At 49.5% G+C, this 15117-nt stretch overlaps 1 protein-coding gene across 2 annotated transcripts in view; it reads right to left on the reverse strand.

Moving 5' to 3' along the window:
• Nucleotides 1–1503: 1503 nt before the first annotated feature.
• MINAR1 (membrane integral NOTCH2 associated receptor 1) overlaps nucleotides 1504–15117 on the reverse strand; it is a 30806-nt gene continuing 17192 nt past the window's right edge. Inside the window, exons 2-5 of one of the 2 annotated variants that reach the window (XR_003132294.3) lie at nucleotides 11502–13852; nucleotides 9774–10028; nucleotides 9370–9435; nucleotides 5370–5507 (exon numbers count right to left, since the gene is read on the reverse strand). Coding sequence is in view for 1 of the 2 variants with exons in the window: in XM_025437855.3 (XP_025293640.1) it covers nucleotides 5310–5507; nucleotides 9774–10028; nucleotides 11502–13802 (2754 nt within the window). In the remaining variant the exon portion in view is untranslated. Of the gene's footprint in view, nucleotides 5508–9369; nucleotides 9436–9773; nucleotides 10029–11501; nucleotides 13853–15117 lie in introns of both variants that reach the window. The other variant, XM_025437855.3, reaches the window with a different exon arrangement.

The following is a 15117-nucleotide window of genomic DNA, read 5'->3' on the forward strand; positions in this document are numbered from 1 at the left end:
ATCGAGTCCCACGTCAGGCTCCCTGCATGGAGCCTGCTTCTCCCTCTGCCTGTGTCTCTGCCTCTCTGTCTCTCTCTCTCTGTCTCTGTGTGTCTCTCATGAATAAATAAATAAAATCATTTAAAAACAAAGACTATCTATTGATCAAAAAGATACCATTGAAAAAATAAAAATGCAGCTCACAGAATGGAAAATAGTATCTGTAATGTATATCTGGCAAATAATTCATTTTCAAAATGTATACAGAATTTCAACAGTTCACTAAGAAAAAGAAAACCAGCCTAATAGAAAACTGGGAAAAATTTGAACAGGCACTTCACAAACTAGGACAAAGGGCCAACGAACACACAAAGGTAGCAAGTCTCATTCATCCTCAGGAAAATGTAAATTAAATTTGCAATGGGGTACCACTACATACCTGCACAATGGCTACAATGAGAGAGGGTGCCTTGTGAGTAGGATGTACAGCAACTGGACCTTGAGTGCATGTTACCAAGGGAGTGTCAGTTGGTGGAACCATGTGAGACAACTTTTTGGGCATATCTGCTATAGCAGAGCTTGATTATACCTCATGGTTCAGCCGTTTTTATTATGGTTTTACTCTGAAAACCATAGAGCAGTACTTTATTCCGTTTTAACTGCAGAAATGCACACGTGCATTCACCAAAAACACAGACAAGAGTGTTCATAGCTGCAAACCAGAAGCTACCCAAATGTCCTTCAACGGTAGAAGAGATAAATAAATTGTACCATGTTCTCCCTCAGTTAATGCAACAAAGTGGGAAGACCACACTGCAACACAATGTTTTCACAGTATTATTTTGGGTGAAAGAAGACAGACACAAAAGAGCACAAAGTGTGTATTCATTTGTTATTTAAACTCACCGATAAATGAAATCATATGTTATTTGCCTTTCTCTGACTTATTTCATGTAGCACACACAGAGAAAACAGAACAGACCCGTAAATACAAAGAACAAACTGGTGGTTGCCAGAGGGACGGGCAGGGGATGGACAGGTGGGTACAGGGGAGGGGAAGGTCCAGGCTTCCAGTTTATGAGATGGGGAAGGTCACGGGATACAGTCACTGATACTGCGGTGTGGTGACAGATGGTAGCTAAACTTGTGGTGAGCTCAGCATCCCATGTGGACTTGTCCATGTTGTACACCTGAAACTAATGTAACACTGAGTCAAGTATATTTTTTTAAGAGTACAAACTGCATGAACGCATTTATATAAAGTTTAAAAACCAGCAAACGAATGTGTGCCCTCAGAAGTTAGGATGGCCATTTTTCTTTGCCAGGTTTTAATGGGAAGGGGACATGAGGGAGGCTTCTAGGGTATCCGAATGTCCTGCTTTTTCATTTTGGTGCTTGTAATGAGCAAATGTGATGGTTATGGAGGGTTTACAATTGTGAAAAATCACCAAGTTGGACACTTACAATGTGTGCATAACACCGAACACTTATAATTTACACATAGAATAAAATCTCACTGAAAGATAGCTTATAATTTTTCAGTTTATTTTTGATTATATTTGGAGAGGCAGATTTTACATGATAGCTTCAAACCAACCATCGTACATTAACCAAATTATACACAAGCCATTTGAAAAAAGATCTAAAAATGTGCTTAGTTATTGGTATTATATAACATTGATCAAGCACCAAGAGTGTGCTGACAACTATATAGAACAAACATAGAAAAGACAATCCCTGCCTTCAAAAATACCCATTCCTTGAGTCTCACACATAAAACTTCACCTTACATTTCACACCCTTTTATTCATAAGGCATAAATAAGGAAGATTGTTGCATTTCTCATTGTTAATCAATAAATATCTAATACCCTTTCCCCCAGTTATACCAACAATTACTAATATCTTTGCCTTTAAATACAAATTTCCATAGTACAATATACAGTATATATTGATTTGGTATTCACACAATTGACCACAATATTCTTGCAGGTTGGTTATAATATGAAGCATGTTGAATTTCAACATTCACAAATTTTTATACCACTTAACAGAATCATTTACTGTTGGCAGAGCTTATTTTTTGTTAAAAAAAAATGAGGTGCCATTACTCTTATATTGATAAATTAATTGTAAACAAAAACAGCACTGCCTTGATTCCAATAAGGGTATCAGAACTCATGGCACACAGAGCAGTTGGGTGTTAGCACATCTACTGGAGTAGCCTTGCAGATAACAATCATATAGCCGCATGCCCTAAAATATTAACAATTTATGATCAGCTAGTAATGGGTGATTATAAATATGATTTGCTTTACTGTATTTGCAGTTTAAAGAAGGGGATAGTGATGTAAACCATCTGAAAACTGAGCTGGGAACTTTTTTGCTTTTCTGCAAGGCTGTGTTCAAAGCAAATCAGACTAGAAAAGACGAATTAAATGATTCTGAATTTAACGACTGACTGAGGATATCAGATTTCAGGATACTCCTTTAGGCAACGACATCTGATTGTTCATCTTTTAAAAGCAAGAGAAATGAAGTGAGTTTTGATAGGGTAGTGATTTTAGGCCCTGGCATAAAAAATTGTACTTTATGTGAAAATGCCAGAGAGTGTGGTAGAAAGAGGTGCCCAGCAGAGAAGACCTGCCAGTCCATGCGGTCCCCACTGGGAGCTCATAGCAGCAGGAGGTGAGAGGCAATTTTAGAGGGATGAGTAGAGGTCTCCTTCCCAGCCAGACTCTGGTCTTGCCCCATTCTGCAAATACAGGGATGGAAGAGTCTGGGGTTCAGGGAAAGAAGGTTGTCATAAGCTTGAGGTCAAAGGAGAGAAAAGACCCAACTATGAATTTTATCTTCTTTAGATCCCAAGACCCCGAGCAACCATCAGCTTCAAGCCACAGCAAAGATCCATAATTGGCACCACACTCCAACCTATAAAGCTGAGGATAACCCATTTCCATAGGAAAACACTTGCCTTTGGGGCCATCTGGTTTCCCAGGGACATCACCAGGTCTGGGTGTTTCTCCACTATGTGGCAATGATGTCAAGTTCAAGTTTAAAGCTATACTGGACTAAATTTCTCTGCTACCTCCTCAGATATGAAAAGGGTAGAAGAAAATTCTATAGAGTCTTGTCTCTTCTGCACATGGAGTGGGAATGGTCACACGCCCCCCCCACCTCGGTAGCTAGACACATGACTCAAGCAGGGCCCATTAGGAACAGGTGCACCCAAGAGCAGTGGCAATAGTGGTTTGGTCCATCCCCCGTGGTCCTACCTGGCAAGGAGAGCAGTGGTTGGGATTTGACAAAGTTTTTCTTATCCTGGGTAAGTGTATCTCCACTTCTCTGAAAACCATAGAGCAAGAGGTTGGGAACTACCTAGCTCTGATGCTCTTGTGGTTTAATCTGTGGTAACAGGGACAACGTGTCACAGAGCCATACTGGTTGGCAGGAGGGCTGGGTTGGCAACTCCCAACTCTTGCAGGTGTGACTCTAGTATCCCCTTTGGGGTGAAAGAAACAACCTTATTTAGTGAACCCAACCCAGGATGGAGCACCAAAAGACTAAAATTCTGACGATAGACAGTAACATATATGTATATATATTTTTTCATTTTCGATTATAAATCCTCAGTTCTTCATACTAAGGCTTAAGTTTCAGTCACCTAATTGGAAGTCACACATAAACAGAATAGAAACAGGTATCACGAAGACCCCTAAAAATGAAGGCTCACTACAGATGAAAGCATCCATCCCTTATTTGTTGACTGCATGAAAGGTCCTGACTACTCCATGTGGGGATCTATAGGATTAGACAGAGCAAGCTAAGCATTATTGTAAGGTTTCTGGGATGGATGCTGGACTCCTATTGCTTTAAAATCTGAGACGCACCCCAAAGCTCTCTTTCAGGAATTTATTATACCGTTCAGGGCGATTATTCTCGCTACCAACATTTGTTTATATCCCACCTTGTTCTCAGAAGAATTAAGGTAGCTAGGATCTGTCAATCATTTTTCTTTGACCTGTAACAAGACATTAGAATCAAATGCTAAAAAGGATTCTTTCTGTCCAGTTATGTCGAAGCACCATTCGACAGGTGGAAACTGAGATCAATTTCTGATCGAGTTACAACAGCTTCCTGTACGCTGGAGAAACCTTGCTCTCAAGTTATTTAACAACAGGGAAGACAATAACCCAAACTCAGGTATATAGATAGACATATAGATAGATAAATGGTTAAATAGAGAATTAATTTTTTTGCACTGCTGACAAGTATTCAGAACTCTGGAGTTGGTGTTGTGGTTAAGAATACCTTGGTGCCTTTATTGTGTTACTGACAAGCATTCAAGATCCTGTGAGAGCCACTGGAAATGGCCAGTACTAGTGGCGCACAGAAACCATGGTTTACATTTAGAACGTCAAAGTTTAGCCACTGTCTCTACTCTTCAAGGCACAAGGACAAGTTCCAAACTCTTTACCTCGTCTGTGAGAAGCAGAGCAGCCAGTGCCACCAGGAGACAGAAGACTAAGGTGTGGAGCCACACCCCACAAGCAAGAATGGGAGACCCCTCGGTGGCCATGATTTTCAGATACCGACCTTACAGTGTTGGCAAGCAGCTCTTCCCCACACCTCAGCGTGGCGTCAGGAAGGTCTCCTGGCCTAAGTGCCTCAACCTAGTAAGCAGAGGGAGCACACTCCATGCCAGGCCTGATGGGCCAGTTCAGCTCCTTCCTACCCTGTGCACAAGGAGGAAGGTCCAGAATGTTCCATGAAGATCTGCAATGAAGATCATAATGATGACAGAAGGGCAAGAAGGAAAAGTTGGTAGCCCTTGATAAAGTCAACAGAGAAGTGACATCCTTCATGAGCATGATACCTGTTACTTCACCTGCAGTCGTCTGAAAACATGAAGGAAAACAGAACTCTTGCTATCTCCCTTAGCTTCCCCAAGCAGGCAGGTATTAAATATCTTCCCTATAACATATTCCCCATCATGAAACGTCATTAACAAGGAAAGGGTCCAATTCACTTTTTTTTTTTCTTTTTGCTTGGAATTCAATTTGTATCTACTAATAGATAGTTCAGTACATTCTGTTGCTAGGAAAAGATATTGCACTTCCCCAAATGTATCGAGCGTCATTAAGTCAAAACCAAGAGGAGGGTAGATTTTTCTGTGGAATGCATACTTTCTGAAGAGCATCTTCACACTGGCAGAAGCCTCCATGACTCCATCTCTACTCCAGCAAGCTGGTGCCACACCGCCCCGGGACCTCAGGCTCCAGAGGGAGGTGCCGGTAGTCATGGGCTGTGTGCCGCGAGGCGGCCCCGGGCTCATGATTTCATTGTGCAGATGGGCACCACAATCACCAGGATGACTGTGCACGTGGCAGCAGCAATCAGAGCGGCGATCTTGCAGACCTTGGCTCGTCTGAACTCGGCTTCCTTACGTTTAAGCAATGAGTCGTAGCCTGGAGTATAAATATCTTCCATCCAATATTCTAAGTTGTTAGGGTTTAAAGATTCTTGCGTCTAGAAGTGAAGAGAAGATGTTAGAGACGCGATGAACACCTGAAACCAGGTCCCGACGCCCCTGAGTGGTCCACAGCAGGCCATCAGGGCTGACTGCGACATCCCCCGCCGGCCCCACCTAAGACAGGCTGCCAAGGCCGTGGACTCCTACACCTCATGGACTGCACCTGCCTCGCCCCTGTTGCCCATGCGCTAAGGGTCTAGACATGGGGAAGCCACGGGTCTCCTCTCTGTGAGCAAGCAAATTAGGGCCGAGAGGAACGGGGCAGGACTGCAAGGGCTGGCCCCCAAGAGCAGGCTGGCCCCACTGCAGGAGGAGCTGACAATGGCCCTGACAAATGTTCTCCCCAGCAGTCCTTAAGAACAGAGCCTTTGTTTGAAAAAGGCTGTCCTCTCGCTCTGATTCCGGGCCCAGTTCCTCACCAAAGGTCTATTGAAAAATCAAAGGCACCTCCCAGATAAGCAGCTCAAAAAATATATATAAAATATTTCCATTTCAAACATTAGTCTGAGCAGGTCAGGCCACTGCTCAGAGTCAAGGTCCTACAGATCCACGCAGACTGCCCCCGTGCCCGGGGCTGCATCCCCAGAGGCAGGACCCACCTGACGTCACCCGTCTCCCTGAGACAGATGCGCTCTCTGCAGAAAAAATACCATCTTTAACCTGTACTGCCCGCAGATCCCGCTCCCCTGGGATGGTTACAATCTCCTCCCATGAGGAGAGGCAGCGTTCTCCTTTTATAGCCAGCATTTAATAATATAGTGTCACATAAGAGCAAACGATGAAATTCCAAGAAAGGTCACCTCAATCTTTGAAATTCAAACAAAATATCCATTTTGAAGATTTTTCTCGGCTTAATGCTCTAAACATGTACACATAAAAGTCTGTTTCACATACACAAGATCACAAAACTTGTGAATCCTTCAAAAACTTTTAAAAAACTGAGTTGTACTGTATTGTTGGGAGAATACTGGTGAATCTAACCCATGTCACTGACTGTCACCTGCCCTTCACAGATGCACCCTCTGTCCTTTCCTGCCTTGTTCCATGTCCCAGGAGCCTGGCCCCAGGGACCCACCCAAGTGGGCCCGGTCAGCAGACAATGAATTCTCAGTTCCTACCAGGCACCTGCTGCAGAACCGTGGGTCTCAGTGAGTTTCAGAAACAGCTCCCTTCCTTCTGCCTCGGATCCCAGGGTGACAATGTCCTGTCACTGGTACTGGTCCCTGGGCTCTCACCCTGCCCACCACACAATAACAGCCCCCTCCCTGATCGTTCCATGTCCAGTCTACCATATGCCTGTGAAGAGCCCACCAGCTGAGAATGGCCCCTACATTGTTAAATGGTTGCCAAAATCAAAGATTATTTCATGTTATGTTAACGTTATAGGAAATTATAAATCTTGCCTTCCAAAATAAGTCTCCCTCAAATCACAGCCATACCCAGCCATTCACAGATCTTTGGGAGCTGCTTTCAAGTAGCCATGGTGGAGTTAAGCAGCTGTGACAGACACCGGAGAGGCCTTGAGGCCTAGATTGGTCACCATCTACCTTTACAACCCCTATTCTGGTATATTCTATGCCACACTGCATAATGACAAGGATGGGACTCTCCCAGGCCCCTTCCTCACTGAGACAGAACATTTATGGGTTCTTATCATCTGCAGGATGCAAAGTCACGCTGGCCACCCTCACATCCATCATGAGAACAGGACTCCCCGGGTCATGTAAAGTCCTAAAGTCAGGATGCTCCATCTATGCAAGAGCCCCCCTACAGTGTCCTCCTCTAGAGTCCCAGGAGCCGCGGCCTCCCTGAGCTGCTCACTCCCACTGTGTGGACCAATGCCTGTCTGTACACTCGAGCCAGAGCTCCCTTCCCACCAAAGCTCTGCTCTCTGTGGGTACCTGGAGTGTGTGGCTGTGGCCACAAAAGCCTTTCAGCAATTTCACAGACACTAGACAGGACAGACAGACCCAGGATGGGCATATCTGGCTGGGAGACTGGTGTGCAGTGGTGGGGGACCACCCAAAGGGGCTGGGTCCAGGCGGAAGGTGGACAGCTACCCTCCCTGCCCTGGACCTTCAAGACAGGCTCTGGCCACGCGTGGGCTGCACCAACCACCTCATCTTCCCAACCGTGCCAAGGAGGCAAGCCACGCATACAGCACACATCAGGTGTCGTGTTCCCTCCAGCTCAAACAGGAAATCGGTATCTTTCCATATACGTATACTTCATGGGCTGGGGGTCAGCCTGCGAAATAAACTAATTTTAATATTTTAATTTTTCAGCAAGCACAAGCTCTAATAACAGCAAGTAGAGCAGTGATCCCAAGGTTTCCAGGGACCAGGGGAGGGTACCTTGTTGTCACCAGGCCTGCCAGACTCTGGCAGTGAAAACACACTCAGGAGGGCCCCACTGACAGGGAATGCACATCTGCACACAAGGGGACCCCATGGAGACCATCCAGGTGCTCATGCTGCTCTGACACCACCAGAGCCTCTCAGGCCACCTGCGCTGCCTTCCTCAGGCTCCTGACGACGTCGGCCTGGCTCTGCAGCAAACATCCTCGTCAGGCCATGCAAGCCACATTCCCTCCTGTTTTGTGCAGCTGGAGATGCGGCTCTTTGCATTTCTAAGTGACGTCATCCAGAACGCTCTAATGTGAAGATCTACTCTTATTTCTTATAATTTTGTCTCTATAAACACTGGCACAGCAATGTCACATGTGCCTATGTGCAGCCTCCATTGCCCACACTCTATAGAGATGTTTCTCAATCTATGACTCACTCAATATCTGTGCCTTTCAAGGTCATGCAGTAGCGGAGCCTCTCAAACCTCAGGGCTTGATACCCGCCGAGAACGGTGTGACTGGCGCCTATGGCCAAGCCGTCCACCGCCCACCTGCAGGGGAGTCCATCGCAGTCTGGATAGCAGGGCGAGGACAGAAAGTGGCCTGCCACACACACACGGGGGACACGGCATGCGGTAGATAAGTGGCCGCCACTACGAACCCCACTGGGAGGATCTGGCCAGAGCCACCCCCTCCCCTCGTTGCTATCACTTAGGGCCCAGTACAAACAAATGTCATTGCAGTCATGGTGGGGACACGAGGCTCTCAGACACTCTCGCCAATAGGAAAGGCAACATGGGAGGAAGAACACAGGCTGTGGGTTGGGTCCAGATCGAATCTGGACGTGTCCAACCCCAGGCCAGTACGGAGCTCTTTGGTCCCTTGTTTGGAAGCTGGAGGAGACCGTAATGGTCCATGTGCCTTGCGCTCACAGCCTGCTGTGCAAGCCCCTGAGGAGTTCAACTATCTTAGCATCATATAACCAGCCCCTACAATCCTTGTTATGGCCCACTTCATGCTGATACTTTAAATACCTTATTTTCAGACCCGTCACAATGATTCTGCAAGGCAGAGAGTGCGTGTGCCCACCAAACAGGTGAGGGGATGGATGCCCAAGCAGGGGCATGAACGTTCTGGGTCCCACAGCAAAGGAGCCTCTTCCTGCCACACCATGCCCCCCCCTCCACCTCAGCCCCTCTGCTTCAGGCCCGCACCAGCCCCGCTGGCATCTCTCCCACGGCCTCTAAGTGACACGCTCATTCTGGGACATGTAGCACTGGCACCGTGGAGGCTATGGCCCCGCTGCCCACAGAGCTGATCCTGCAGGTAGGGACAGGCCGCCGCCTGGGCTTCCGCGGTGATGCAGAGACACAGGCGCCACACGAAGGGGACCAGGTGGAGCTGCCCACCCGCATACACGTGTGACCAAACCCCAGCCCCGCGTGTGGTGAACAGAAAACATGCCCTCCAGCCACGACTGCATTCACAGAGCTCCCGGGGGTGGCTCTTACCTGGGACTGCTCCGTATGGAAACATAGTCCATAGCTTGGCTCCCACAAATATGCTTATCCCACGTGCTACGTATGGAAGGAGAAATCAGCTTGTATCTCATTAAACGGTTGAGCTCAGGTCTCGTGAGCAAATGCGAGAATCTGCACTTGGTACAGAGTCTTAAACACGCTGTTAGCAAATCGGGTGGCCAAAGTAAACAATCAATCGTTTACAAACATATAAGCAAAATAACGTTCCCCTCCTTAAAAATCTCTGCTCTGTGGCTTACAAAGTTCAGGGGGCCCGGGGCGCTGAAGGGTGGGGGAGCAGGCTGGACTAGGCCACCTGAGGTGCTTCCTGTGTCGGCCGGGGCATGGCTGGGCTCCCCCCGCCGCCCCCCTCCCCGGGACAGCGAGACACTCACCTGCAGGTCCAGGGCAGTCAGCTTGCCCTTGTCGCCCGCGTTCCTCGTGTACTCCTCGATGGTCCAGGAGGGTTGGCCCCGCTTCACCTCGGCCAGCTCCGTCAGCCGCATGTCCGTGTACAGAGGGTTGTTCTTCATGTGGGCTTTGAGGGATGCCGGGTAGGGGTGCGGGCTGAACACCTGCTCCACCAGGAAGCTGTCTTTGGGCTGCTTGGGCAGTCGGTGCTGGGGGGGGATGTCGTACTGTCTGTCTGCCTGCAGAGAGGCACAGAGAAGTCCAGAAAGGCGGCAGAGAGACTAGGATTTCACAGCACAGTGGGGCGGCCTCGGGTGTACATCCTCAGGCCTGCGGCCAGCCAGCTGGAGGGATGCGGCCAGAGCTAGTGGGGTGCACTCATTCACCCAGATACCAAGTATGCCTGTGGCAGGAGTGGTCTCTGGGCACAGCCGGTAACGGTTACACCACTGCCTGGAGCTAACACTCTGGTGCCAAACCCTGGCCCCCCCTCACTACCACCAACCCCAGGAAGCTGCACTCCTGACGCAGAAGAGGGGAAACCAGGACTGAGAGCAGAGGGAGGGAGGAGGGAGGGTCTGCGTGAATGCCTGGTGAGCCGCTGTGCAGGTGTGTGCGAACGTGCACCTGCACGGGGACCAGCCCCTATCACACCCGCTTCCTGCCAACACCACGTGCAGTATGCGGCTGCAGAAGGATAGAACAGCCGCCAGCACAGATACCACATGGTTGCTTGAGATCAGAAAAAATATCACCTCTTTTATTTACTCTTTTCCATCACTTTGGACACTGCAAACCTGCTGAGGTCCAGTTTTCCAAGCTTCTCCTTCTCGACCCCCTCTAGGGAACCCAGCCTCCCCCCGCGACTCCATGTGTCTGCAAGCCTGCACCACCGTCACTCCCTCTCTGATGCTGGACCCTCTGGTCCTTCCCCCGACCTTCAGAATCAGGGGAGGGGCTGAGGAAAGCAGCACCTGAAAACTGCATCACGGTAACCCAGGGATGAAGAGCGGCCCCAGATGCCACCGACACGGGTCCCCCGGCTGCAGGGAATGAGGGGACGAGGGATAGGAGCACCTGTGCGTGTGCTTGCCCTGGACAGACCAGGAGATGAACACACTCAAGCTAGCACGAAAACAGCCCAGCACACAAGGGTGACACGCAACAGTGACAGAGCAAAGGAAAGGGCCATCTGGGGAGCTGCTGTACTCTGGCAGCCATGCTGGGACCAATCTCCTTATTGGTCTTGCTTTTCTTACTAGTCATCTACCCATCTCACCATGGAAAAACTCGAACCTATAAAAAGCCCCATGAATCCACGCAACACAGGGAGGGGACACCCGCGCCCACGTGCCTGGAGGTGCCCACACCCATTTCCTCTGCTTGCACCCTGCGGTTCCAGAAGGAACAGGAAGTCATCCTTGGCAACGCCCGCCGCTCCACTACCCGCCCCATTCTAGGAGAATCTGGCCTCTACCACCCATTCCATATCCCAACCCCGCTTTCTCCAGTGTCTAGCTGACGGGACGTGCTCCTTGGAGCTGGCGGGACAGACACGCTGCCTTCCGCCCTCCATGCTCTAACACGGACAGCCTGCCACACCTGGAGGGAAGGCCTCTCTCTCTCCTGACTCCCGTGACACTCAGGGCCAGGACATGCACCAGGACTGTGAGGGCTGGAGTGCCCAGGGTGGCAGGCATGGATGACATTACCTCTTTAGACTTGCGATGCCAGTCCTTACTCTCCCCAGGGCCTCGGTCCTTGCCGTCCTCCTCACCGAGGCCCACACGGCTGGCGTAGGTGATGGTGCGCCAGTCTCTGGGCGAGTTGGAGGTGCTGGCGATCTTGGATTCCGTGGCGCTGTTCTCCTCGGTCAGGGACCTGGAGGACGGCCTGGGGAAGAGGCTCTTCTTCAGGGCCTTGACGCGAAGGCTCTCGCTGTTGCTCCCGCTGGCATCTGAGCAGTACCAGTCGGCCGCATTCTCCAGCTTGGGGGCCCGGGGGCCGCTGTGTGCGCGGAACAACCGCGGAGAGGCACTGTCGTCGGAGGGCGCCTCGCTCGTCAGGGAATTCAGGTCGATCTGCACGCTCACCTTCTCGGGCTGCTGCATTTTCTGATCCAGCTTATTTAGCTTGCCCAGGACCTGGGAGATTTCCTCGCGGACTCCCGACAGCGACTCAAGCTTCCGTTCGATCTCGCCGATCCTGAGCACCAGCCGGCACACACTGGTCTTCAGCTCCTCTTCCGAGGGGTGGCTGTTTTCTGGCCGGTTGCCCTTCTCCCCTTTGCCGCTGGAGAGCCCATTGGCAATTTTGGTCAGGTGGCGCTCGGGGGAACTGTCACCATCCGACTTATGGACCTGAGATAAGGACCCTGTGCTGTTGTAGCAGGAAGACTGCATCACCCCTGTGGAGCCGCTGATACTCATGTCATCCAGAAATCGGAAAATGTCACTAATGTCATCGCTGATGATTTCCGAGTCATCGTCTGACAGCTTTCTGGTGTGCCTGTCGCCGTACTTGCTCTGCCCCGAGGTGCACAGGTCTTTGCACTTCTGGGGCTCCAGCACGTGCTGCTCCGTCTGGGTGCCCACGCTGCTGGTGTCAGAGCTGAGCTGTCCGCTGGTGCAGCTGACGCTCTTCTCTTTGAACTTCTTGACCGGCTCATGCTTCTCTAGATCGACGGGTGATGACATCTCTTTAGATTTGAGCCCATTTGGTTTTGCCACGTAGCCAACAGGCAGGATCGGCTGCTGTGGGTCCTTTGGCGCCAGGTAAGTGGGGCGCCTGTCTGGGGTTGGGAAGTTGGGGCTCTGGCTGCTGGAATTCGGGTAGCGCAGCTTCTCCTCAGAAGGATTTCTATTGAAAAAGGATCGTTCAAAGTCAGGGACTTCTTCAGTATTCAGGCTCCAGCTTTTGACCGGCCAGGGGGTCTGCTTGCCCGGCCTCCCGGGACAGCGCCTGGCTTCCTGGGGCCCCATCACTGGCGTGGGCCCAAAGTATGTGGAGGCTTGAAGGTCATCCAAGCTTTCATGCTTTGCTCGCCTCTTGTCAGGCACCGGCGAGTAGACGGGATTCAGGTACTGACTGTTGTAGGGCATTTCAAAGCTGTGGTTGAAGAAGGGAGTCTTGTGGGACTCCTTCTGACGCTGGGGCTCCCCACGCTCAGCCTCGGCCTTGTTAGCAGGGCCAACCAACGTGGGGGACACAGTCATCAGGTTGTGAAAATCCTCTTTAAAGATATTCCTTTTCTGGACACAGGACTGGACCACAAATGGCTCCTCATTGGCAATGAAGGTCTCCTTGATGCCCTGGCCAATGGGCAGGGAGTCCTGATCCGAAATGGACTCGTTCTCAATGTTCATGGGGAAGTAGGTCCTCTGCATCTCACAGGGCTGGGGGCTGGCAACGGAGTAGGGGGCCAGGGCCTGCAGCCGGTCCAGGGAGGCCGCACGGCTCTTCAGCTCCTTGCTGACACCCAGCAGGAAGTTGGGCTCGGAGGCGGGCAGGAACTGTGGGCAGTCCTTGCGGTCCACTTTGCGGCCCTGGGACGATCGCCGGGTGGGGTAGCCCCGGTGGAAGGTCTCGCTCAGCTCACAGTTCAGGGGCTCACACTCGGCCGCGGCGCAGACCTCCGTGTCCGACCTGCACGACTCGAAGGATGTCTCCTTCTTGCGCACCTTCTGCCGGCCACTGGGCAGCTTCTCCTTGGCGGCGCCTCCATTCATTTGGATCAGGTTAAATATTGTCACGATGTCTGCTGCCACCATAATCTTCTTGGACTGCTGGTTGTTGACGGTGCATTTCATCTTGTCTTTGAACAGCGTGGCTGGGAAGTTGGGGTCGAGACAGGCCGTGTAGAAGAGCACGCTTCTCAGTTTGGCGAGCTGCGAGAGGTCGAAGCGGGCACACAGGGACTTGCACAGATCCTGGTAGGAAACCGTGTTTTGTTTGCTGTCCAGCTCCTCCAAGATCTTCATCAAGAAGAGGGACGTGTCCTGGTTGGTCTCCATGACTTAGGACGTCAGAGGCTCACTGCCGATGTGGAGTCTTCCAGCCTGTTCTATAGTGACAACACCAAAAAGTGGAGGGAGGTCATAAGCACCGGGGGAGTTGTAAGCCACGTGCGTCACCAACCACATAAGAACATGCAAGGAAAAGCTTCTTAGTTCAAAAATGTCTTATCAGCTTTGAAAGTATTTATAATGTACGACTTTGTCATTCCCTTCCCAGGTATTGATGACAATGATTTATATATAAAGAAGTGTGCTGTGATGGCATTTATAATAGTGAAAAAATAAAACATCTTAAGTATCCGAATAGCCAAAGAATACATAAATAAAACATGTTCTGGCATACAGACTTTTCACAAGCATTAAAATCACACTAATATGCATCCTTATGATGGAATATTACATCAATAAAAAGGAACAAAATTGGGGTGCCTGGGTGGCATAGTCGGTTAGGCGTCTGGGTTGTGAGATCGAGTCTCATGTCAGGCTCCACACTGAGAGGGGAGTTTGCTCGGGATTTTCTCTCTCTCTCTACCCCTGCCCACCAGCTCTCTCTCTCTCTCTCAAATAAATAAAATCTCTTTTTAAAAAAATTTATTTATTTATTCATGAGAGACACAGAGAGAGAAGCAGAGACACAGGCAGAGGGAGAAGTAGGCTCCCTGCAGGAAGCTGGATGCAGGACTTGATCCCAGGACTCTGGGATCATGACTTAAGCCAAAGGCAGATGTGCAACCACTGAGCCACCCAGGTGCCCCAATAGTTTTTTGTTTTTTTTTTAAAGGAACAAACTGGTGGTACACACAATGGTGTGGATGGAGCTCACAGGCATTGTGCTTGAGTGAGAGAAGCCAGTCACAGGCTACGTGTGGTAGGATGCCACTTTAATGACATTCTGGAAACATCTGTGGCCTCAGGGTCTGGGTGTGAGTCAGTGGAGGGTGCTTCCCTGACTGTATGCATCTGTCAAAACTCGTGGAACAATGTGTGAGTTTCACTGCATGTAAATTATACATTCATTTGTCATTTAAAAATTAAACACTGAAGACTCTGTATGACAAAAAAAAAACAACTATGCTACAAAACTTAGTGAAAAATGGAAATAAATCTTTTTATGTAAGAAGGTCTTAATTATAGAAAGTTAGATGTTCTTGGAAATGAAGATTAAAGAAAATAATGCACACTACAATATTATCAGTGCTCATGTCTGGATAGTAAATATGGATTTTTCCTTAATAATCATCTTTGTCCCTCAGTATTTTATGACGCAGATTTTCAAACATACAGCAAAGTTGAACGAATTTTATAGCAAATA

Source organism: Canis lupus, chromosome 3 (assembly GCF_003254725.2).
Source record: "Canis lupus dingo isolate Sandy chromosome 3, ASM325472v2, whole genome shotgun sequence".
Taxonomy (NCBI): domain Eukaryota; kingdom Metazoa; phylum Chordata; class Mammalia; order Carnivora; family Canidae; genus Canis; species Canis lupus.